Source organism: Lynx rufus, unplaced genomic scaffold (genome assembly GCF_022079265.1).
Source record: "Lynx rufus isolate CCGP_SWC_20201006 ecotype Redwood Valley unplaced genomic scaffold, mLynRuf1.p SCAF_3, whole genome shotgun sequence".
In the NCBI taxonomy this organism is placed as follows: domain Eukaryota; kingdom Metazoa; phylum Chordata; class Mammalia; order Carnivora; family Felidae; genus Lynx; species Lynx rufus.
Genome location: NW_025814845.1, coordinates 167,440,809 through 167,464,120, shown reverse-complemented (window position 1 = coordinate 167,464,120; position 23,312 = coordinate 167,440,809). Strand labels below are relative to the sequence as shown.

The following is a 23,312-nucleotide window of genomic DNA, read 5'->3' as shown; positions in this document are numbered from 1 at the left end:
CAATGGATTTTCCTAATCACTACCCCCAGACAGTTACAACTTCCTTTCTCTGTGCTCCTCCAGCACTCCTCACAGACTTCAATTATTTAGGCCTATAATAGAGTTATTTCTTTGTTGGTTTACCTACCTCACTAGACCACGAGTTCCTCAATACCGTAAAATGGGTCTCATTCATATTTCTGTCTCCAGCACAGGGCTTCTCATTCATTGACTCATTTATCTACCCATCTCCCCAGCCATCATTCCTCAGGGCCAACTCCATGCTAGATAATATCACATACACACAGGTGCGAGACACTGTGACTTATTTGGAAACCACATGCACTTCCACATAGCCTGGAACAAAGGGCCTGGACCAAAGGGCCTGGACAGCCTGTACTTTTTAAGCCACAGACAACCTTGACCTTGGCCTTGGGAAATCTTGCCTCTTAACCCAGTGTCATGAAGAACGCTGAACCCCTGGGAAAGGCTCCTCTCTCTCATCTGGGTAACCACTTACTCCAAGAAGCAGATAATAACCCCTCAGCCACACCCCACCGCTCCCCATTTTGGCATCTGGATACCCGAGGAGGTAACTGACTCCAGATCTGAAGCCAAACTAGGAGTCAAAACCCAGGGGTCTGTTGCGAGTCAGCGCCAGGATACCAAGTCTGCAGGCTACCCAACTGGCACATTATCTAAAGACTGTTCACCACTCAGCCCCACTGCCCATGAAGGTGCCAGGAAGAGGACTATCAGGGCTTTGATGTTGACACTTCTTGAGGGAAGCTGGGTACACAAAATAATTGGCCATCCTACACCCTGGAGTCTAGAAGCACTCAGCCCCCAAGAGGGCTCAGGTGAGTGGCTCCTTCCCACCACTTCCCACAGACTCCATTTCACCTCCCTCAGCGGCCAGCCCTCCTTTCCCTGGCCTCAGGGCGAAAAAGCAGGCCACAGGATTAATTGATCACAGCCTCTCCCCTGAAGCAGGCACCGGTCTTCGGTCTTCACGGCTGGGTCCTCTCCAGGCTGGTGTTAGGTGGCAGCCACAGCCCCTGGAGACCTCAGAGCCCGGGAGCTGTCAGTGCCTTTTACTTACCCCTTCTTAATTGCAGAATACACAGATTGCTGGGTAGCACTTTCCAATCCTGTGCCTTTTCCTGGATCTTTTGCCACTTGGCAGCTTGCAGGCAGCTGTGCAAAACAGCAAAGGAACTTTCTCATTTGGTGCCCGTGTCAGAGAGCCTGGAACTCTGTTTCCAGTTTCCCTTTTTTCTTTCTTCCCCCGCCGCACCCCAAGTACTGTTTCGTTCATTTCTCCCTTCAGTCTCCCTTATCCCCACAACATCTTTCTGTAACTCACCTTTCAAGTTCAGGACTCTTCTGACAGCGCCACCCACCCTGTGATCAAAAAGTGAAAGTTACCACTCTGACTGAGGTTTGCAGCCAGGCAGGAGAAGTGATTGAATCCTCCTGTCTAGATTGGAAGAAGTGGGTGAAGCGATTAAATCATCTCCCGCAGACTCTAGGAAATGTGCTGCTGACCCTCTACCCCAGGGGTCAGCAGGCACCAGTCCCTGGGCCTCCACAAATGCCCCGGTGGGCGGACAGTTGCCTGTAGGTAATTGAAGGGGAATGAGGAAACCGGGCTGGCCTCCATGCTGGGGGCCCCACCCACCAGACCTCACAACCCGAATCTGGCCACCAGTCTCAAGAAGCCTTTACCTAAGGCTTCTCCAGGCTGGGGAAGGGGTGCCTCTGGACCCTTGACTCTCAGGAAATGTCACTTTCTGGTGTCCCCATGGACAAGAAACAAAAGATAGAAGTGACTTTCATCTAGTTGGCGCATCTGTTTGTGGTACTCCAAGGGCTTAATATATCTGGGACCTCTGGGACCTGGCCCGGAAGGGCAGAAGGATCCAGGTCCAGACAGTAGCAGTGTGGTCCCGTCAGAAGATATGGGACAGAGTCAGGAGTAGAGGCTTCTAGTCTTGGCATCAAGGCCAGCTACCCATGACACCTTAGACAAAGCCTTCATTCATCTCTCTGCTCCTTCCACAAACGTCTGTTGGACTTACTATTTTAGCGTGGGTTCCCCCAAAGCAGAGCCTGAGACAAGGAGTCTAGTGCAAGTAGTGTCTTTTCAAAGGGACACAAGGAAGCATCAGCAAGGGGGAGGGTAAGAGAGCAAAAGGAAGGCACTCAGTCAAGGTTCATGAGCAGACAAGTTCCACTATGGGTACCTGGAGCCAGTGTTGAAATATGCTGCTCCATCATTCCCCCCAAGAGGTGAGGAACTGCAGTATTTGTGCCTCATTTTCTAGCAGCCATTGGTTAGGAGCTATTGTCAGAGGATATTAACACCCCCCACCCCCCAGCATGTCTGCCCCATTGTGCAGGTGATAAAGCAGGCTCTGGAGGCCAGAGGTGATGCTGTGACTCTCTGACTCTTGGTCACATTTCACCTTCTCTTAAGCATCTCATATGCCAGCTCCCAACTAATGTCTATAAGCCCAGAAATTCCTCCAGAGCGTCCATAGAGTCAAGCTTCTTCTCTGCATTTAGAATAATTTGTGCCTCTTCCTACACCAAGCAGTTGTGCACATACCCTACATGCACACACATGCACACATGCACACATTCACACATGCAGGTGCACACATATTGGGGACCAACTTCTAAGAAAAAGAGGAGACTGTTCTTATATCCCGGGCATTTAAGGGTCCTACTGAGCAATCTTCCACCTCCACCTCTCCTTCCCTTGCCAGAGGATGCTAATAAGGCAAAGAGTTGCCTCCCTAAGGTCATCTAGTCTCTAACACTTAGAAGGGCCCTGGGCATCCTCCTAAACACACTGCCCTAACACCTCAGGTGTTCCTGTCCTGGTACCCTGAGAAAGCCATCTTGGGCTTTTCGGTGTTCTTGAGGATCAGAAACCCAACAATTTCTATGCTGTTTGTAATTTCTATAATTATTTCCTTTTTTTAACCTTAGCATTTAGACAAGCTCCTTTTGAAAATGTCAATCTGTCTTAGCTATAGTAAGGGAAAGGAGTTTTTGTCTGGGATGGGCCCATCTTAAAGAGGAGCAGCATACCTGGGGGAGGGGGAAGGCCAGGCAGGAGGGGTCCAGGTGAGGAGGCCAGGTGTCGGGGAGCTCTCAGCAGCCCCTTCCCCACTGCAGACTCTCTTTCCAAAGCTCTTGTCTGCTCAGACTTGACAGGTGTGGGATCTGTTCCTTAAATGCTAGGTTCATTGCCCACCCTCAGGCTCAGTCCTGTCTCCCTAGGAAGTGCTTAGACCCATAGATTCCCACTGCCCACCCCAGCCCCTCACCCTTGAAATATCCCAGAATCTCATCCATCCCCAGGGATTTCCAGCTTTCTAAGGTCATCTCAGGCTAATTGTGGTACTCTAATCCATGAAGACATTTCGGAAGAGCTCATGGTTTCATATGGGGTTGGAGGGCGGGGCAGGCAACTATTTAACCATTTCCGCTGTGGCCCCAGTCCTCCACGTGATATCTGTGTATTTTAATAATAGTCTTCCTAAAACAGTGCCTCCTGGGGAAGTGATAGGGTCATCATGACGTTGTAGGAAAAGCATAAGATGTCACTGTGGGTCAAAAGACACAAGATCTTGAGCTAGTGGGTCTCAAAGGTCCGAGGGTCTAAGGCGCCTTCCTCCTGGAATATTCTGAGATTCTCCCACTCACTGCTCTGTGGCTCTGGACAAGCAGTTTGAGCTCCTTGGAGTCTCAACTTTCTCACCCTTTGAATTTGGTTTCCTAAGGCTCCTACCACGTGTTGATTATATGGTAGAAATTTTGCCCACCCCCAGGACAGACCAATGGGGGAAGACTTATGCCCAAAGGAAGCCTAGCCCATCCTCAACCCAACTTGAGTACTTACCAGCCACACTGACCACATGCTCTGCAGGGGCACCTCTACAGCCTGGCACTTCCTTAGAGCCTTCCTGCCCTTCCTTCTAAGGACCAGTGCCTGTCTGTATAACAAGCTCCAGAGAGACCCTGAAAACTCTGAAGCCATCAGTGCCCTCTGCTCGTGCTCCCCCAGCAGCAGCCTCAGCTGAGCTCTCTGCCAGGGGAGGCAGGCAGGAAGGACTGCTGGCTTTACTCAATGAATCGGCGGGTGTGCGGGTGTGCGTGTGTCTGTGCCAAGCTGGCCCCAGTTGATGAGAAAAGACTCCCTGGAGTGAAAGGGAGGGGTAGGAGAGCCTTTCCACCCTGATCAGGGCCACAGATCAGACTTTCCATGCTGCTCTGCACAAACTCCCTGACCTTACAGGCCCCAGCCCCCACCCTCACCCCTCCCTGCACTCACACAGAGGAGAGAGGCCTGTTTATCACTCTGGGTGGGACCCAAGCCTGTGGGGAATTGAAAAGAAACAGCCAGCTTAGGTTGCTATTGTTTTGTTTAAACAAACCGCTGGCTGGGCTGACTTGGAGAGGAGTGAGGGGGAGGCTGGGAGCACAGAGCAGGCTGGGCTGGGCCGCTCTGGGCTTAGTCCCCATCTCTCAGTCGCCCTAGAGCCGCCAGAGAGCTATTTCGGGAGAGTGGGTGCTAAGGCTTGGGCCCTCACGTCCTCTCCTGGGAGAGATGGGAATCAGGGGAGGGGCCTCCGTTCCCCAACCCCTTCCCTCTACCCTGGCGTCCCCTGGCTTCTCAACCCCTGGCCACACCTGGGCCCCCTGCCAGCCTTGGGAAAGACTGCCCGATACTGGGGGAGTCGGGGACCGTGCGGAAAGCCAGCCAAGGCAGAGCTGGCCACGCACGGCTCTGCTGTCCCAGGGACTAAATTTGAAGGCTGCCTGGACGCTCTGGAGCAGACAAGACTGCACGAGGGGGCTGGAAGGGTGCCAAAGGACAGAGATCTCACCTGCCCAGGGTGAGGAAAACCAAGTGGGAAGGGGGCCCAAGGTGGAGGGACCCATTCTTCTGCCGTCCTCTGCCCTTTCTCCCAACCAGGGACGAGTCTGGGGGAGGGTATGTTCTGGCAAAGGAGGCCCAACGTGAGAACGGTTGGTGGACAAGCTACAGCCCAAAGGGGAAGAGATCAGGGGGCTTCAAGAAGACGGGGGTGGGGCTCTGACTTTGTAGAAGGTAACCCGCACGAGGAGCTGGGTCACCCAACTGACCCCAAGAGTCTCCACAGAGAAATGAGAGATCTCTTAGCTCCGTGCTCCCAAACCCTCATCCTGAGCACCTCTGTGAGGGGAAGGAGCAGAGGCTGCCTCAGGAGGGCTTGGTGGAAAGACAGCCAGGGCACAGTTAGGTGTTGGCAGAACCAGTGAAGAGCCATGCTAATCACCATCATTAAGGCTATAAAACCCCACACCTAGGGGCCCCGAGCTGTGGCACAGACCCAGGGGCCCTGCTCCAGTCCCTTTCATCTGAGCATCTCCCAGTCCTGCACAAACAATAATTAGCACCCGCCCCCGGGATCACCTCATTATCCCACAGACGCGGAGCAGAGGGGAAAAGGGAGGGGAAGGAAGAAGAGGGAAACTGAGGCCAAAGAATCTGCCCAGAGGTTGTGGGCTGAGTCCCATCAAGAACTTGCCTCAGAATCAGCGGTCCAACCTCCTCCTGCCCTCCCTGCCCTTCTGGTTACTCAGAAGCCACTGGCCTAATATTCTGAAGGCCCCAAAGAGAACCTGAGAGGATGGGCTGGCTTAGCAAGGCTGTGAGGATTGCCAGCCCCTGCCTTAGATCTGACCAGACCCCACAGGCAGAGAGTCGTGTCCTATGCCCAGTCTAGGGGCGCAGATGATGGGAGTGCCCTTCCAGAAGTGTCCTCTCATGTTCAGGGGGTCCGTCCCTCACCCCCAGGCCACCCTCAGCGATGCCTGTGTCTGTCCTCTCTCCCTGGACCCCCTGAGGCGCCATTCCAAACCCTATAGCCGGTTCTGGCAACGCATCCCAGGAGCAGCCATACATGTTCCTACTCCTCCATCGTACTCCCTCAGGGAGAGAAAGAAGTCAGCAAAACCTACTTGGACTGAAGTGTGCTGGTATGGCCTTCCGCTGCCCCAGGAGTCTCTCACACCTGTGTCTGTCTCTCATTTCAGGGTGTTGATATGAAGAAAGGGAAGATTCAGGGCCAGGAGCTGTCAGGTGAGTATGACCCTCAAACACCCCTTGCCCCAGCCAGGGCAACGGTGATGACCACCAGAACCATAATGAAGCAACTCAATGTTGAGACTTCACAGTGTGCAAGTGCCGGCCCAGGAGCTTACTTGTATGCTCTAATGTCATGGTCACAACTGTGCTTTGAGACCCCTGCCACCAGTATGTCTGTTTTAAAGAGAATGAAACCGAGGCACAGACCCACCTGTCCCATGTCTCATGACAGGTAAGGGGTGGGGCCAGCGTGAAAGGCAAGGGTCTTCAGGAGAGTGACTGGCAGAGATGGGTGGGTCCCTCTCTTCCCTCCGCCTGCCTTCCTGTGTTCCCCTGTACCCAGTCCCACGTGATCTCCTTGCATGGGGCTCTGTAGACCCCCCGGAAAGGGCTGAGCAAAAAGATAAATGAGCCTCATAGTTCTGTGAGGCAACGCAGGCCAGATAGGCCTGGCTTCAAATCCCAGCTCCACCGTTTACTGTCCACCTGACTTTACCTCTCAGAGCCTCAGTCTCCTCATCCAGAAAATGGCGACAACACCCATCTTACCAAGTTGTGGTGAAGGTCAAGGGGATATCACAAGGGAAAGCACTTAGTCAGGGCCTGGCACCAAGAAGTGGCTCGCCATGTGTATCCCTTCCCTTCCTCCTCATAATCTCTCGCCTCTACTCTTGGAGGGGGGATTCTTCAGGAAAGCCCTGGTGAGGGGGGTTCAGTCTGCCATCTCTCCTGAGGATAAATTCCCAGTTGCACTGAACCAGTGAGTTCCAACCACAGACTTATGCACACAGACGCACGGACACCAATCTTTGGCAGAGTGGCACACACCCACACTCCAGTGAGCTTGGCACCCAGCAGCCCCTGGCCTTGCTCAAAGCTGACCCGGCCGCATCTGCCCTCCACACACCATGCACGTGAAGGACACACGCTGGCACCCACCTATGCTCAGCAGCCTTTCTCAGCATTGGCAGTGTTTGTGAAAAAAAAATAATGACCCACATCTGCACACACACTGACGGAGACCCTCCAAAACAGCCTCAGCGAACAAGCACACTCTCCCAGCACTCGCACCTGCCCCAGCACAGACCCCAACTCATACAAACTCACAGGGCTCCTGGCACACCCTGTGCTGTGCTCACTCTGAACACACGCACGTGTGCACACACGCACACGACACACACGTGTATCAGATCTGCAACCAAAAACTCAGGGAGAGATGAATAGTCAGGAATTCCCCTAGCTGCAAGCATGCTGGAGGCCCCAGTGGCCGGAAGTGCACCATGAGGAACAATTCCAACAGCTCCAAATGGCGAGTCCCTCTTGTCTAATGACCAGGAGAGGGAGGTGACCATAAAGAACCAAGCTCCCTCCCACCAGCATCCTCGCTGCAAACACTCCATCCCCACCCACCCCCAGGAAGATTCTTGGCTCTTTAGAAAGGGAGATGAGGCGAAGGGGAGGAGGCAGAGGCACACGGTTTGGCAGGAGGCCCCACTGGAACCAACCGCAAAAGTCTGGCCCATAAAACCCCTGCATAGACTTGGGGAAAGAATGAGAGATGTCCCCGCCCCACTACCCCCCTACCTTAGAAAAAGATCTGCCTCCTGCACCGAGGGCAAAGGGGAGGGAGATGGGCCTTCTCCTCCGGAAGAGCCTGAGTGGGCTCCCAGTGCCCCGAGCACCCAGATCCTACACTTCCATGATCAAACCTTTGAACCGAGTCCCACCCACCCCCGTAACCACTTCCAGATCCTCCGGATCCAGCCAAGAAATTGGCTTCTTTGGGAATTGAGTTCATAAGGAAATGCTGAAAAAATAAATAAAAATCCGCTGCCAAACACTCTCACAGAGGAAGATGGGTTTCTCTTGAGGCAGGAAATCCATCAGGATAGACTAAAACAGCAAAGGGATAACACCAACACCCACCAGGCAAGTAAGGCCCAGGAATCCCACCAGTGCCCAAGACCTTCAAGCAGCTCACACCTCCCCTTCCTCCTCCTCCTTCTCCTCCTCCTCCTCCTCCTCCTCCCACCACCACCACCCAAAATAAGGTGTTTCCTAAAGGAAACTACTGAAGGTGAGATCCTGCGAAAGATAAATCCTAGTAGTTTGCAGTGGGGTAAGCCCCCGGCTGGGACCCCAGGAAGGTCAGTGGGGACCATGGAAGGCATAAAGAATTATCTTGAGAGAAAAGAGCCAGGGGTCTCTGGGCTCTGTGGGGTGTGGGGCCCATCCTCTGTCCTTCTTCTGCCCCTAGCCTACCAGCCTCCCTCCCCACCAGCACAAAGTGGCTTCCACCGCTACCAGTTCTTCGTCTATCTTCAGGAAGGACAGAACATCTCTCTCCATTCCAAAGAAAACAAAACTCGAGGTAAGGCCTCCCCATCTGTCAAAGCCAGTGTAAATTCTGGGGTGGAAGTGGATGCTTTGTGCATTAATGGGGAAGCTGGGACCTTGACTCCTTACCCATGAGATTTGGAGGCCGGAGTCAAAGGGTAGTGTTTCTTGAAAGTAGACTGGAATGAGTGTCCTAAAGATTTTCACATCAGATGTGTTCTCCCCCCATAAGTAAGTCCCGCAGATCATGATGGTGGCTTTAGCTGGCCCGGAGCCAGGTAGAGAACCATTTCCCCCATTCAGCCTTGAATGGCATGTGCAGGCAGCTACCCCACAGCACTCCTGCAAGTAATTGTACGCTCTAATTGAGTCTGATCTGGGCAAGAGGGCCCTGGAATGCCACCCTGCCAGTCTGTCTTCGTTGGTCATTAATTGTTCTGTCTGCCCAGTATTGCCACAGTGGTGGGGCAAAAACTTCCCAGCCATAACCCTTCCACTAGCTTCTCTGAGCAGCCCTTCTGGCCTCCTGGAGAGGATCCACGCCCCGTAGCCTCCGGATGGCTAACTGAAGGTGGCCTTGGTCCCCCTCCAACCAAAGCTGGGGAGCAGGAAGGAAGACTCATGGACATCTGGACACCGCCATGCCTCAGGCGACTCACCTGACCCTGTGTGAGCCATGACCCCTCACTGAGCTTTAGATTTCTCTCCAGGAAAATGGGAAATAAAGTAATCTCTGTGCACTCTATCACCTCCCCCATTTGGGGGAAGGGAAGAAAATGTGGAATGCACAGATGCCATCTTGGGAGTGCAAACAGCACATCCCCCAGGCTGGCAGGAAGGTGAGTGGGCGGGTGGATGTCATCAGCCATTTGCTCTCACCCAGTGACCTTGACCAACTTCCACCCACTGGGAAGCCAGGAAAGGTATTGTTACATGCCTGTTGCCCAAAGGCCCCAGAGGAGAGGAAAGTGGAGCCCCGAAAGGTATTGGTTGAGTGAAGGAGGCCTTCAGGTGTGCTGAGCAGGAGCCACCAATCACAGAAGGCTCCGGGCTGCCCTGAAAGCAGAGTTGGTGCAACCTTTCCACTGGTGAACCCTCCCCAGGTGCCCTCAGCATCTTGCCAATCTGTAAATCTGTTTTAAACCGCTTTCCCAAAGACACGCTTTCAAATTTGGATACAGAGAGAAAAGGAAAACAATAATGTATCTTGCCCAAGCGAAGATGAATTTCTCCAGTTCCCTGGATCACTCTCACCAAAGACATCATGAGCCCCCTTACACCAGTCCAGGCACTGTGCTTTCTGAGGGGTGAGAACTGGCACCTGAGCCCACGACGGTCCCCCAAGAGTACAAGTCTCACAAAGTAAGGCATGCCTGAGTCCCACTGTTAAGACATCAAGATCACAATGCCCCCACCCTGGGCTAGGATAGTGCTCAGACTGTCCCCTGAAGGAGGCTCCGGCAAGATCAAGTGCTTTCTGAGGGGCGGGGTGGGAGGGGAAGGAGAGAGCAGTAGGTGAAGCCAGGAGGAGCATGGAAGGGGGCAAAGGGAGAAAGGAGGTGCCTACCGCAAAGACACTTGCCGTCCACCGTGGCTGGGGTCCTCAGGTTCCATCCTAGCCCGTCCTCCAGAAAACACAGTGGCTGGTGTGCTCTTCCTGTGACACTGGCAGCAGGCAAGGAAGCTCTAAACCTATGCGGCCTGACACCCACCATCAGTCCCTTTGAATCTTTGCCAAAACCACAGTTTCTTGTGCACACCCCCCCTCCCTTTACGTGAAAACTTAGGAACTGGACTGGCATCTGGGCAGGGTCCCTTGGCTTCTGTGCCATTTTGCTTGCCACCCGAAATGGAGGTGGGAAAATCATCCTCCCAGATGGGCCAGGGTACCCGTCCCATCATAGGACACCTTCCTGTGTCTAGCACTGTGCTAGGGGCTTAGGAGAGGATAGGATCCCATAGCACAGGGAACGTTCCCTGCCCTCAGGGGGCTTACAGTCTACTTTGAAAACACTTAAATAACAATGCAGAGCAGCTTATAATTAAGCACTTAATTATGTGTTTCTGGCTGTAAGGACAAAGGGAGATCAAGTGGATTTAGGGATAGTCCATACCTTCCTAAGATCCCCTTCTCTTCCAGAAGACACACCCTCTTCAGCCGGGAATAGTGCAAAGGTATTTTACTGCAGGGTGAGGAAATCTGTATTTCCAGTCTCCAGCTAGTGATTTGACTTTTGAGCAATTCAACTACCCTCTCTGAGCCTCAGTTCCCCCATCTAGAAAATGAGGGGTTGGATCTAGATGATCTACAAACCTATATGGCCCTGAGGCTACATGGAAGAGGTGCGGCATGGGCTGGGCCTGGGAGAAGGAGGCCATTTGAATCCTTGAGTGAAAGAGAAAAGGCACTCTGGGCTGGAGAACCACAGATGCAACGATTATTTTGGAAAAGTGAGAAGGAGCACCCCTTGTGAGGAGCAAGCCCAGCAGAGGCCTGACCTTGGTGGGTGCCGTGAAGTGCCGGTAGGTCTTGCCCATGGGAGAAGTAACACACACCAACCCCTCTTTAGAGGTGACTACGCTGGAGTGGTGGGCAGGCCGGAGAGGAACAAGGGCACAGGAGACCACCAAAGGTGCGGAGATGTGTGCCCAGATGAACCCACGGGGCGTGGCAGATGTAGAAGCCGCCCTTGCACACTGTCAGAAGTCCAAGGCCAGGTGCTCTCTGAAGCACCTGCACAGCGCTTGGGGACTCGTGGAGCCCCAGGCTGGACCAGCCCCCAGGAGACCAGGATATGGAGCCAAGGAGCACAGGCCCTGGGGCTCACTTTGGTCTAGTTTTCTTTCCATGGGAAGGCGTCCTCAGAGGAACAGGGGAGTCCTAGGATATGTGTGCTGTAACCAACCACTTGTGTTTTCTGGATGCACAGGCAGGAACAGCTTCCAGAGACTGGAAGGGAAAGTGGGTTTGTAAGAGCCAGGTAGAGAGGCATCCATGAAGGGTAGTTGACTTGAGCCAGTCCTACTGGATCCTTTCCTCCCTAGGACTTAGGCGTGGATGACAGTTTAGGTTGAGAAGCATGTGCGACATTATTCTAGTTGAATTTGTAGGACCGTGAGGGCCAGGGAACATTGCTCAGTGCCAGGGGCTGAAACCCTCCGCAGGGTTTCTCTTTATTCCGTGACCTCAAAACAACATCTATAGGATCAACAAATGGGAGATCTTGACATCCATGTGTCACCTTGGACAAGCCACCTCACATCTCTGGGCCTCAATTTCCATATCCTCAAGATAAGGGGTTGGACTAGTTGGGTCTACCACTGAATGACCCATAACAGATTTGCTCCCAGCTTACCGAGTTCCCCCCACCTTGGAGTTCTGCGGGACAAGTGCAGGGAGCAAGTGACAAGTCTTGAAGAACCTATCCAACTCCACACACTTCTGGATGGAGGCCTTCAATCAGATATTGGCCTGCCAGGACCACAGCACAGGCCCTGGAAGGGCAAGCCAACTTTCTTCTAGTTTATGAAATCCTGCCTTCCCATTCCTCCTGCCTTTACACAGCTCCTTCTCCCCACCATTTTCCCCTCCATGCTGGGCACGATTCACACATGCCCTCTGCATTCGTTGGGATGACAGTAGGTGCCGAATGTGGGTGAGGCAGTGTTCTAAGTGCTGTGGGCACAGAATTGAGCCATGTGGACCAGGTCTGTGTTCCCATGGATGCATGGTGTCACCCAGTGTAACCCTGTGGACAGTTGGGAGTTCACAGAGCTAGTGAAGGGAGATAGTCAGATAGCTCAAGCATGACCACATCCCAAACAGGGAACAAGAGTGAAGCTGAAAGAGCCTGACCTGATGCCCTCTGACCATGGCTGGCCCAATTTCACTGACATTTGTCCCAAAGGCCACACCGCCCCTTCCTAAATTTGGGCCTGTAACACATTGGACTTGTACCTCTGTCCAACCCCTCTCACCCAGCTCTAATCCCTCTCCCCTCCACCTTGTATGCCCAAAGCCCAATCTGGCCTCTGGGCTCATCTGTGATTCATGACGGTTTGCCTGCGCATCGGCCTCACAGCAGCCTTGGATTCGGCAGGTGGCTTCGACGTTGTAGAGGAACCAACCGAATGAGTTGAGGGGCCATATCTGAAGAGAGCCCGCAGACAGCGCTGGTTCGCACCTCATCCATGCACCCTTCTATACCACACGCTGCCACATGCCCACTAACTCCTGCTTAGTTCCCATCAGTGCCCACCATGCTCCCCCTTTGCCTGCTGCTGATCAGGGCACACCATTTCTCCCCTTCCCCAAGCCTGGTGGCCCCGCCCCCCTGCAGAATACGAGTCTTGCTGATGGCCCCATGGTGCCTTCCCACGGGGGCAGTCTTCTCTCAGCCGACAGGACCCTGCCCTCCCCTGCTGCTGTCCGTCTCCACACGCTCCGTAACACTTGGTTTTGCCTCCTTAGTCACCTGCTTTTATCTCTTTTGTATTAATCATTTTTCACTTGCACAGGCCTCACTGCCACCATGAGACTATAAATTCCTTGAGGGAAGAGCTCACCTCTGCCATATGTTTCCTTTTTACCACCTGTCCCTGTGCTCAGCCCCCTGTGAACTTTCAGTCAGTGAGGATGTTTGTGTATGGGACACACCCATGTACACACACACACACACACAGCTGCACGTTCTCACACCCCCATATTCAAGTCATCGTCAGCTTCCTTTAACACCCGGAAAGACAGCCGCCTCTGTGAGCACCGTGTCCACAAATGAGTTTTGGTATTCACATCCTCCTTGTCCCAACCAGGTGGGCAGGCAGGACCACTTGTGCCCAGCCTCTCCACCAGCCTGCCCTGCTCCTCCCTGGCTGGATCCTGTAGGGCAACCAGGACAGTGGCCATTCCTTCCACCAGGCGAATAAGGAAACTGACGCCCAGAACAGTGAGTGGCTTGGTCAACCAAGGGTCCACAGTTAAAAGCAAATTACCTTTCTTCTGACTCCTGGGGCGAGGCTCTTCGCTCCTATCACTCACTCACCCACATTCCTCACCCTCACCCCTCTCTCTCCTCACCCAGACCACCTGGGCCCTGGTGTGGGGACAAAGAAAGAGCAAGTCCATCTTGAAGTCCCGAGTGTCCTTGGCCAGCAGCAGCAGCCACCCAAGGCAGCGTCCCCTCACACCCCCTCCCTGGAGAAGGCGATAGCCAAGCACTGTGTAGACACTAAAACTCCTGCCGAGCTATGGCCTGTGTGGTGCCACACCTCAGCCACCTGGCCCAGAGGTGTCACGAGCTGGCCTCACGGCCTCAAGCTCCTCTCTCGAGTGAGTGGGGGAAATCCCCTCGCTGCCCCACAAGATGACATGCCAAAGCTTGTTCCAGAAGCATGTCCAAGGCGGTGAGCCCAGGATGGTGCCACAGCGCCAGGGGAGCTAACGGGCCACACCAGTCTCGGACGCCACCTCACCGAGGCAGCCTTGGAGGCCTGCAGAGAGACTGCGTCTCTGGGAGGGGTCCTTGGGTTCTGGACCAGGCAGCCATAACCCACTCCCCAGCATCACAGACACCTGAACTGAGCAGCTCCTGGGTGAGCCACCCACCCATAGAGGTCAGAGAGGAGGAATGGGCTGAGGCTTGCCACACAGTGGGATTTAAGGCTTGCTTATGGCCTCTAAAGGCCTGAGGGGCACCATGGGTGATTGAAACAGTAGGCACTGTGGGGAAATGTTTGAAAACACAGGCCAAGGGCAGGAATGCAGCAGAACTCCGAGAAGTGTCAACAGTAGGAGGCATTGATGTAGAGGAACTGAGGCTGGGAGACAATCCACAGGCCTGGTGGCAGTGAGCTAGAAGTACATGGTATATAGGCAAACATAGAAGGAAGAGTGCCCTGCCTGCAGACCATCCCCAAACACGCACACAGACACACACAAACACACACAGCCCACTGCAAAACAGCCCCTACCCCCTGCCATGACCTCCCATAGTGGTTCACCTGGCCAGGCCCCAGAACCCACCCCCCCCACCCCCCGCCCCGGGCCCAGCCCCTGAATCACTGTGTGGGCTTGTGTCAGGCAGTGGGGCCCCACCCACCTGGCAGAGCGGGTAGGACTGGGGGCCTGGCGGCGGCCCAGATGGGGCCATCCTGGGCAACTCTCAGACAGGCACCCTGGCTAGGAACTGCCTGCAACCTCCACAGGCCGCAGGCAGCCCTCTTCAGGAAACACGCCCCAGTCAAGCCAAACATCAGTCGTCCAAAGCGGTATTGAACAGATCAGCAGGAAACCACAGATAATCCCCAAATTTCACCCAGAGTTCCAGCCTGCCACCACCAGCAAATACTGGAATGGAGTAGCGGAAGCTTAAACTGACAGCTTTGAGCCTCCTCTCTTGCTCCCTTCCCCACCCCCAGCCCCAGCCCCAGCCCCAGGACCAAGGGGGGCATCCCGGGTGATCCATTTCCCCGGGTAATTAGGAATTGCACTTCTACTCTCCAATCCTCCCGAGTGCTCCAAAGGAGCTGGGTGACCGCTCACCACCTCGGAACACCCCCCCCCCCAGCATCCCCACCCTCTCACTCCTGCCAAAGTCAAAGTGGTCCCCTCTGCCCCATGCCTCTCAAGCCAGCAGGATCAGCCACTCAGCAAATATTCTCCAGGAGTAATTGGATGTGATGGAACGAGGGCTTTTCAGCTCCTGAGTGGAAGTCTCTGGATGTCATTTAGTGGCACAAAAAATAAGAGGCCCAGGCCTCCCGCCTACCACCACCAGGACATCATTAATCTCAGCAGAAAGGCATCAGTGCCTCTATCACTGCAGCCAGCCCTGCGAAGAGCCAGACAAATTACAGACCTGAGGCAGGCACACGATGGGGCGGTTATTAGGCTGGCGTTCAATTTTTGTTTTTTCTTCGGGGCCACTGTCCCCTAGGGGGAGAGTCAGGGGTGGGGGACAGGGAAGAGGGTGGCCACTTTGGTTAGATACATCTCACCCGCCTTGGGAGACAGGGCCACTCAGTGCCAGTAGAGGCCCCAGCAGCTCAACTCACAGAACAGCTCAGAGGAGGCCAAGCCCAAGTCTCAGGACCCCGCCCCCTTGTTCTCCAGCCACAGGAGTGGAGGCCTCCCTCCCAGTGGGGGCTTCCCAGCCCCCACTTGCCAGGCTGAGCAGGAAACACTTGAGGGCCTCAGGAGGACCAAATGGCAAGTCAGGTGGGAAATGTCCCTGGGCTACAGGCAGGACACACAGGGAACACTGCCCTGTGCTATTGGGAAGGCCTAAGAGTAGGTCCGCTGAAGAGACGAGGGCGAGGCTAAGGATGGGACCCCATCCGCCAGGAGCTGCAAAGCTGTGCTGCTGGCCAAGAGAAGGCCTGAGAAGGCCTAGCTTGTTACTAGTCCAGGGTTCATTGTCTTCTGTTATAAAACCGTTGAGGACAGGAGCAGGGCCTCCATCCAGTATACCCCCCCATGCCTAGTGGACACCGGGCTGCGGCTCCCAGTTGGGCTGTCGGTCTCCCCTCAGCCCAGGGTTCGCACATTCCAGCAGAGGAGTCGCCCATCGCATGCCCACAAGTCCTCCGAGGGGGAGGGGCTGGCCTAGGAGAATATTTCTCAGTCCCCCACAGACTGGGGAAGCTGGGGGCAGAGAGTGACTACAGGACCTGCCCCAGGGCAATTCCCACACATTCCAGCCATTGCTGCCCCTGGGACTCAGGGGCAGAGGATGAGTAACTGAAAGCTTGGAGCCCCTCTCCCAGGTGTTGAAGACACTGTCTAGGGGAGATCAGGCACACAGTAGTGGCTCCGAAACCTCCCCCCACCTCCACCCCACAGCTTTAGGTAAGCTGACCCAACACTCACTCCCCTTGGCCCATTTGTGGAACATCTGTAACATCTAACATCCTTCATCGCCAACATCTTCCCTGTCAGCCCCAACCAGTGGGTAAGAGATCAGCCTCTAGTTTTTCGGAATGAGAACGGTGTGCCCTACGGTTGCACAGGGAACAATGGGCACGTCACATGCAGCAGCCCCGCCCTGAGGAGACCCGGCCTGTGTTCCAACCACTGGGTGGTTCAGGAAACAGGCGTCAGACATCCTCCTCCTCTCTCCCTCCTGCCACAGAGCCCTTTGCAGTACGCTCACTACCCCTGCCCTGGACCCAGGAAGAGCCCATCCTGGGTGGCCCCAGGGTCCAAGGGGGGTGGCCTGAGCACAGCCAGCATCACCACCCTCTTCCTGCATGGCAGCAGCTTCTCTGCAGCTCCAGGATCAGAGCAGTGCCATACAGGATGGGACTTTCCTCCAAATGGTGACCACGAAGCCACAGCCTCCAAGCTCCCCATCTCTCCACACACACACACACCCCTGAGGGCCTGACTCACCCCTCTTCCTTCTAGAACTTGCAAAGGGTCAGTTCCTCTTGCCCTTTGTGGCAGGAAACGGGGGCGTGAGGAGTCACAGCCAAACCAGGGGAGGAGGCAGCAGGAGGCTAGCAGCCAGCAGCCTGTACCCACTCTCCTGAGGGACACAGGGCCTGGTTTGAGGAGCTGCCTAAGAACCACAGTGTTGTCGGACATGTGACCGGGAAGGAGCTGTGAGGCTCCCAGGGCACTCCAAGCTCAATCAAGAGAAGTCCTCTGAATTAGGGAAGGGCAAGTCTGCAGCAGGGGAGCGAGGTCTCCCTCGGGGTGCAGGGGATTTCTTTCCACCAACTTGCCCTGATCTCGTGATGAGAGTTTCAATTCCCTCCTGGCCACCAAGGTTTCTTCCTGCCCTACTCAGTGGGGAAGGCCCCCTTGTCCCCATGCCTGCCACACACCAGTTCACCCATGAGCCCTTTTCCTGGCTTGCACATGCATAGACATGCATGCATGTACATGCATACACACCTGCACGCACTTTCCCAGGCTCTCTGGGTGTGAAGGCCACCAGGCCAGTGCCTCCCCACCTCGCCTCCTGGTGGAAGACCCCACAGCACTCAGTTGCCCACCTGTCACCCAGCAGCAGCCTACCCCCAGGAGACACTCTCCCAGGGCCCAGCATCTCTCCCGAATCCGAGCATGGAGTCACCAGATCGGACATAAGGGAGCATGAAGAGGCCCTTCCCTCCATCACTGCCCCTAAGAAGCATTCTCACCGGAACCCCATCTTGTGCCCCATCCTCCCATCTGAGCACCGGGGATAAAAATAGTCTCCCCTTATGAGGATTAAGTAAGTGTATGAATATGCATGGAGTTTCTGGCACATAGGAAGCGCTATATGGATGTGTTATTACTATTATTATTATTTGCATTATCCTTATTATTGTCTTGTTTCTTTGGATTAAAACATTTTGGTTTTCCTTGAAAACCTCTTTGAAATGCAAACATCCCCTGCGGGGTGGTGTGGGGAGGAAAGAATGATAAGTGGAGTAACAGCACATCAAGGGACTTGCTTTCTTCTTGTTAAAAAAGGGTAATGGGTGGGGGTACCTGGGTGGCTCAGTCGTTAAGTCCAACTCTTGACTTTAGCTCAGGTCATGATCTCGTGGTTCATGAGTTTGAGCCCCGCGTCGGGCTCTGTGCTGACAGTGCACAGCCTGCTCGGGATTCTCTCTCTCTCTCTGTCCCTCCCTTGCTCTTGCACTCTCTCTCAAAATAAATAAATAAACTTAAAAAAAAAAAAAAAAAAAGGTAGTGGGTCCAGACAGAGGACCACAGGCGGGTAAATGGGCAGCTCTGTCCAGGCTGCAACCCTCGCCCCTGCGCATTAAAGATTACTCTCCTCCACCTGTCCACTGCCTAGCTCTGCTCCAGGCAAGGTCTTCCTTGAGCACTCCCTCCACTCAGGGAAGGGTGGTCGATTTACCCCTCACACACCAAAAAGAAAAAAATACAGGATGCCCAGTTAAATATGAATTTTAGATAAACAAGGAATGAATTTTTGAGTAAATTCCATGAGTATGTGGGACATACTTACAAATTAGTTGTTGTTTCTCTCAAATTCAGGTTACAGTGGGCATCCTGTGTTGTAGCTGGCAATCATGCACAGAGGGTGTCTGAGGCCCAGGGTTTGGGAAACAGAGCGTGGGAATATGCTTGTGACCACTTTCCGCAGCTTCTCCCCAGTGCCCCGGGCTGCGCCCTCCTTGCCCTGCTGCTAGGCCTGTCCACACTTGCCCCAGAAGAGGCCCCTCCCCCCCCACAACCCTGTGCTCTCTCTCCTTGAGGAGTACCTGGGCACCAGCCGGGGACTTCTTACCCATACTGCAAGATCCAGGTGCTCAGGAGGAGGGAGAGCCCTAGCCATGTGCCCTGCCCCCCAACCTCAGCCACAGCCAGGGATCTGGGGAGGAGGTTGAAAGACACTGGGGCCGGTCTCAGCCCCAGCAGCTGGGGTGACCACGTGTGAAGACAAGAAGCCTTTAAGGCCTCAGTCTTGGGGTGAGGAGAGCCCGCAGAAAAAGAGAGGCGGGTGGAGACAGTGGGTAGCCCACCCAATGGGGCATCTTTCCGCATGTGAGAAGGCAGAGTCATGCCAAATAAAGGGCCCTGGGGAAGGAAACCAGTCCAGATTCACTCCTCATTGTTCCCTGGGGAATAGTCTCTTCCCAGACACTCTGCTAACATCCAGCTAGGAGCCAGAAGCACCCGGGCACTCTGCCCCCCACAGCCCAACGGCCAAGGTCCTTACTTGCTGAGGCCTCCACGTCCTCAGAGCGGCCTCCCTGTCAGGCCCTGCCGCTCCCAGGCCATGGTTCTCTCTCACGGCCTTCCTCTGGTCTGTCTGTCCTTCCAGGCAATTGGAAAATGGACAAATTCCTGAACCGCTTCCACCTGAGTGAACCCGAAGCGAGCACCCAATTCATGACTGAAAATTACCAGGACTCCCCAAATTACCAGCCTCCCGCAGGAGGAAGCAATGAGCCCACGGACAAACCCAAACAGAGTTAACTGCCGGCCAGACATCAGGCTTTGTGTTGCAGGTGTGTGTGTCCACAGTGCCCATCAGTGATGGTCTGGGCATGGAACCCCTTCTCTCCCAAATTAAAAAAAAAAAAAAAATCATCCAGGGCTTACTGGCTGGATGTGTTGCTTCCTAACCTGTTCTCTTTCAAATACTAAGAAGAAGAAATCGATGTCCAGCACTAGGAACCTGGGGCTTTGCTGTAAATGCAAGTGTGTGGGGTGCGGGTGGTGCTGGGATATAGATGGATAGGAAGTGGGGGTCCCTAGGCCTCACCTGTCACTGAGGCACTGTGTGACCTGGAGCAAATCACCTATCTTCTCTAATCTGCTTCCTCTGTTGTGAAATCGAGGTAGGAAGGAGAGTTGGGGCAGTTGGTTTGTCACCATGGTCCATTCCAACTCTGACAATTCAGCATCATTCATTGAACAGATATTGGCACCAGGTATGTGCCTGACCTCTCCCACTAGATGCTGGGGATACATATGGGAACAGGGTAGGCAAAACCTAAGGCTTTCTTCATGGAGCTTACAGTCCAGGATGGGAGGGAAAGGTTCATCATGTGACCACAAGCAAATTACAACAAATGTGCCAAGTGCTATGAGGGCATGAGGGGACCTGCTTTGTGGTGGAGGGGGCATAGTCCAGGCTCAGGTGAGGCCTGTCAGAGGAAGCGGTGTTTAACTTCAGAGCTGAAAAGTGTGGTAGGGGTTAACTGTGAATGGGGATGGGTGCCGGAGACCGTGCCAAAGAGAGGGAACACTGCCTCCGAGCTCCCGTGGCTGGCAGGGGCATGCGTGGCATCTTCCAGGCCCGTAGTGTGGCCACCTGGACAGATGGGCAAAGACCATGCCACGCCTTGCAGCCATGCTAAAGTTTTAAAGTGTACTCTCAGAGCAATGGGAAACCACTGAACAATAAAATAAGTAGATTGGAGGGGAAGAACGAGTACAATCTGATTTGTGCTTTCAGAAAACTCTGAAGAAACTCCCTGGTGTCTGCAAGGAAAGGATTTTCGCCCCCTAACTCCCCTGGATGTCCTCTGAAGGTCCCGTGGCTTTCCCACCCAGGGTCCCCTTGGAGGTACCTCTTTCGCTACGGTCTCGTTCCCAGGCTAAACTCAAGTTCCTCGACTCCCCCACCCCCAGCTCCAGTCCCCTCAGCACCCCCACCCCCTCACTGCACCTCCACACTCAGTTTCCCTCCAAGAGTTAATAGCCCCCCTCTCCTTGGCCAGAATACAGCAATGTTGTTGATTCATGTGTGCAAGGTGCCTTGAGATCCCCAGATGAAAGAGGCAGGCTGCAGCTGGACACAGGGCTGTTGCCTTTTCAGAGCGATGCCCCACATTAGCTGGAAGGCAGAGGGGCCCCGGCCAGCCACTCAGCCCAGCTGAGCACATCTTAAGTAGTTGGAGGATTTTAGTGGTGAGGCTCTGAAGGACGAGATGAGGTGGGAGACTGAGGTTGTGAAGGGAACCGGACCATGCTTCCTCCCACCATTGATGGATTTAGCTCCCATCTGGGTGATGGACACTAAAGTCGTGTTCTGTCGAAGGGCCTTCTGATGCCAGCCCAGGCAGTAGGAACTCCCCGTTCTCTTCACCTTGGCAGGCAAGCTTGTCGGCAGTGCTAAAAGGAGAAGCAAAGGGAAGTGTCCATGTGCAGTGTCACGGCAGGCAGCCTCGGAAGGGACACTCTCTGGGTGTGTGCGTGAACCTCACACTCCTGAGCCCTTCTGCCTGCAGCCCCCACCCCACCAGGCCTGGAGTGTAATTGGCAGCTCCCGTTGGTGCCCAAGGCCAGGATAAATAGCAGGTCAGCTTGCTAGAGCAGCCCCAAATCGAGACACATCCTCCCCTCTTCTGCTTTTAATTCCTTGTGGCTAGCATGTTTATTTTGGGTGAGGAAAAAAAATCGGATGTTTATCCTTCGAGGAAATTATCGGCTTGCTTTCCTTCCTCCCCCCCCCCTTCTTTTCTCCTGGTTTTTTGGGCTTTGAGTTCAACTGCAGGAGAGACCCCCACCCTCCTGGCCCCAAAATGTGAAAAAAGAACAAAGCTGGCCCAGGCTCTAGGCTGAAGCCAGCCCTGCTAGATGGCCCCTGAAAGCCACGGAGAAGGAGGTCCAGTGCCAGGAAAGGGAAACCTAGAGGCCAGGGACACCTTGGAAAAGTCACCCTTGACTCAGTTCTCTGCCTGCACAAGACTTTGGGCCTCTTCCCCCTTTTCTTTTCACTGCCTCCTCCAGGAAGAAACAAAATGAGCATGTAGATTGCTTCGAGATCTCTAATGAAGCAGTTAAGAAAGATGTAAGGGAGCATTAGTGAGCCCTTTGCAGGGGTAGGAGAGCTGACATTATTATTATCATCATTATTATCAGATAGTGTTTGTTGAGCACTTTCTGCGTGCCAGGCACTGTGCCCTAACAAGTGGCATCGCATTGAACGCATTCCTGCCCTGCTTCCCTGCCTTCACGCAGATTCTCTCCTTCCGTTGTCACAACCTAATAATGTAGCTGTTGCTCTTCTCCTTTTATAGATGAGGAAACTGACATTCTGGTAAGTTGAGGAACGCACTCCCTGTTCCATAACTAGTAGCACTGGCATCTGGTGTTAACTTAAGCCTTCTCACGCTAGGTACTCAGAGATAAGCAGTACTCTCATTTTACTCTCTGAGCTACATAAAATAAAGGCCAGACCTTCTATTTTTTCAGAAGTGAGGTGGGGCAGAAGGAAGGCTGGCAGTTTCAGAAGAATTTAAGGGGAGTCTCACCCAGCATCTTGCCTACCCCCAGCTTCAGCTATTCTAGACCAAGTGTGATTTGTGAGGAGGGCCAGCTCCTAGACGCTCATGGCAACAGCCTGGTCTGCCACCCACCCCCCACCACCACCTGCCCAAGGCAGCTACCCCAACGGTTTACCGCCCTCGATGCATTGAATCACCCGTCTCCCCAAGAACCTCACCTGTGTGAAAACTGCTCTCAGGGAAGGGAGAGACGTGGAAAAGGAGGGAAAGCCATATGGGAAGACTTCCCGGTGACAACGATGATGATAATGATGATGGCAGTGGTGGTGGTGGTGGTGGGTCCAGGTTACCGCTGAGAAACCACGGGAGAGAAGGAAAGCCTGGTAGATGCTTTAAGTGGTGTAGTTTAAAACCTTTTCTTACTTAGCAGACCTAAATTCACATAGAATCTCTACCATTGATAGCTCTGGGATCTCAGGGAATTTACTCAACTATTCTGGACCTGTTTCAACTGCAAAAAAAAACGAAAAACAAAAACAAAAACAAAACCAGTATAATGAAAAAACCATGGAAATAAGTGCCTTTCCTAAAGATCTATTGCAACAGTTAAATGAGATAGCAGGCAAGGCACCCAGGCGCAGTGCTTGGCATGCAGGCTGTTGAGTAAATGCGTGTTTTCCTCTCCTTCCCTGCCTCCACTCTCCTGCTCTGCTCCCCACCTGGGCCAGAGCAAGTAGTGTGACTTCGGGTAGTGGGAAAGAGCCACCCTCCCCAGATGAGAGTCCTTCCCAAGAGCCCCATCCGAGTCTCAGTGGCCCCAGGGAAAGGGCTGACTGTCAAGGGATCCTCAGGCCCCAGCCCAGCATCCCCCTCCCAAGCTCAGCAAAACATTGGGAGGCTCGGATCAGGGAAGACAGCCCAGTTCCTTAGCAACTAACAAGCATTTCTCTGTAAAGACAAAGACCCTTCACTCAGAATGCTCCTTCCTTCCGCGCCCCCCCCCCACCGCCTCTCCAGGTGTCTGATGCACTTTGCAGGAATGGGGCTAGGGGCTGCCCACCCCCTGCCCAGGTTTAAGGCCTTTTGCCCCACCCTCCTGGCCATCCTGATATTACCTGTAATTATCCCACAGCACCTTTCATCCTGGTGCTAA

General features: G+C 54.0%; 1 protein-coding gene across 1 annotated transcript in view; it reads left to right on the top strand.

Annotated features, from left to right (window-relative positions):
• The window catches only part of PEBP4 (phosphatidylethanolamine binding protein 4), a 202,546-nt gene extending 183,146 nt beyond the window's left edge, over positions 1–19,400 (top strand). Inside the window, exons 4-6 of the mRNA XM_047090550.1 lie at positions 6,073–6,118; positions 8,382–8,495; positions 19,246–19,400. Coding sequence (XP_046946506.1) covers positions 6,073–6,118; positions 8,382–8,495; positions 19,246–19,400 — 315 coding nt within the window. The remainder of the gene's footprint in view (positions 1–6,072; positions 6,119–8,381; positions 8,496–19,245) is intronic.
• Positions 19,401–23,312: the final 3,912 nt, after the last annotated feature.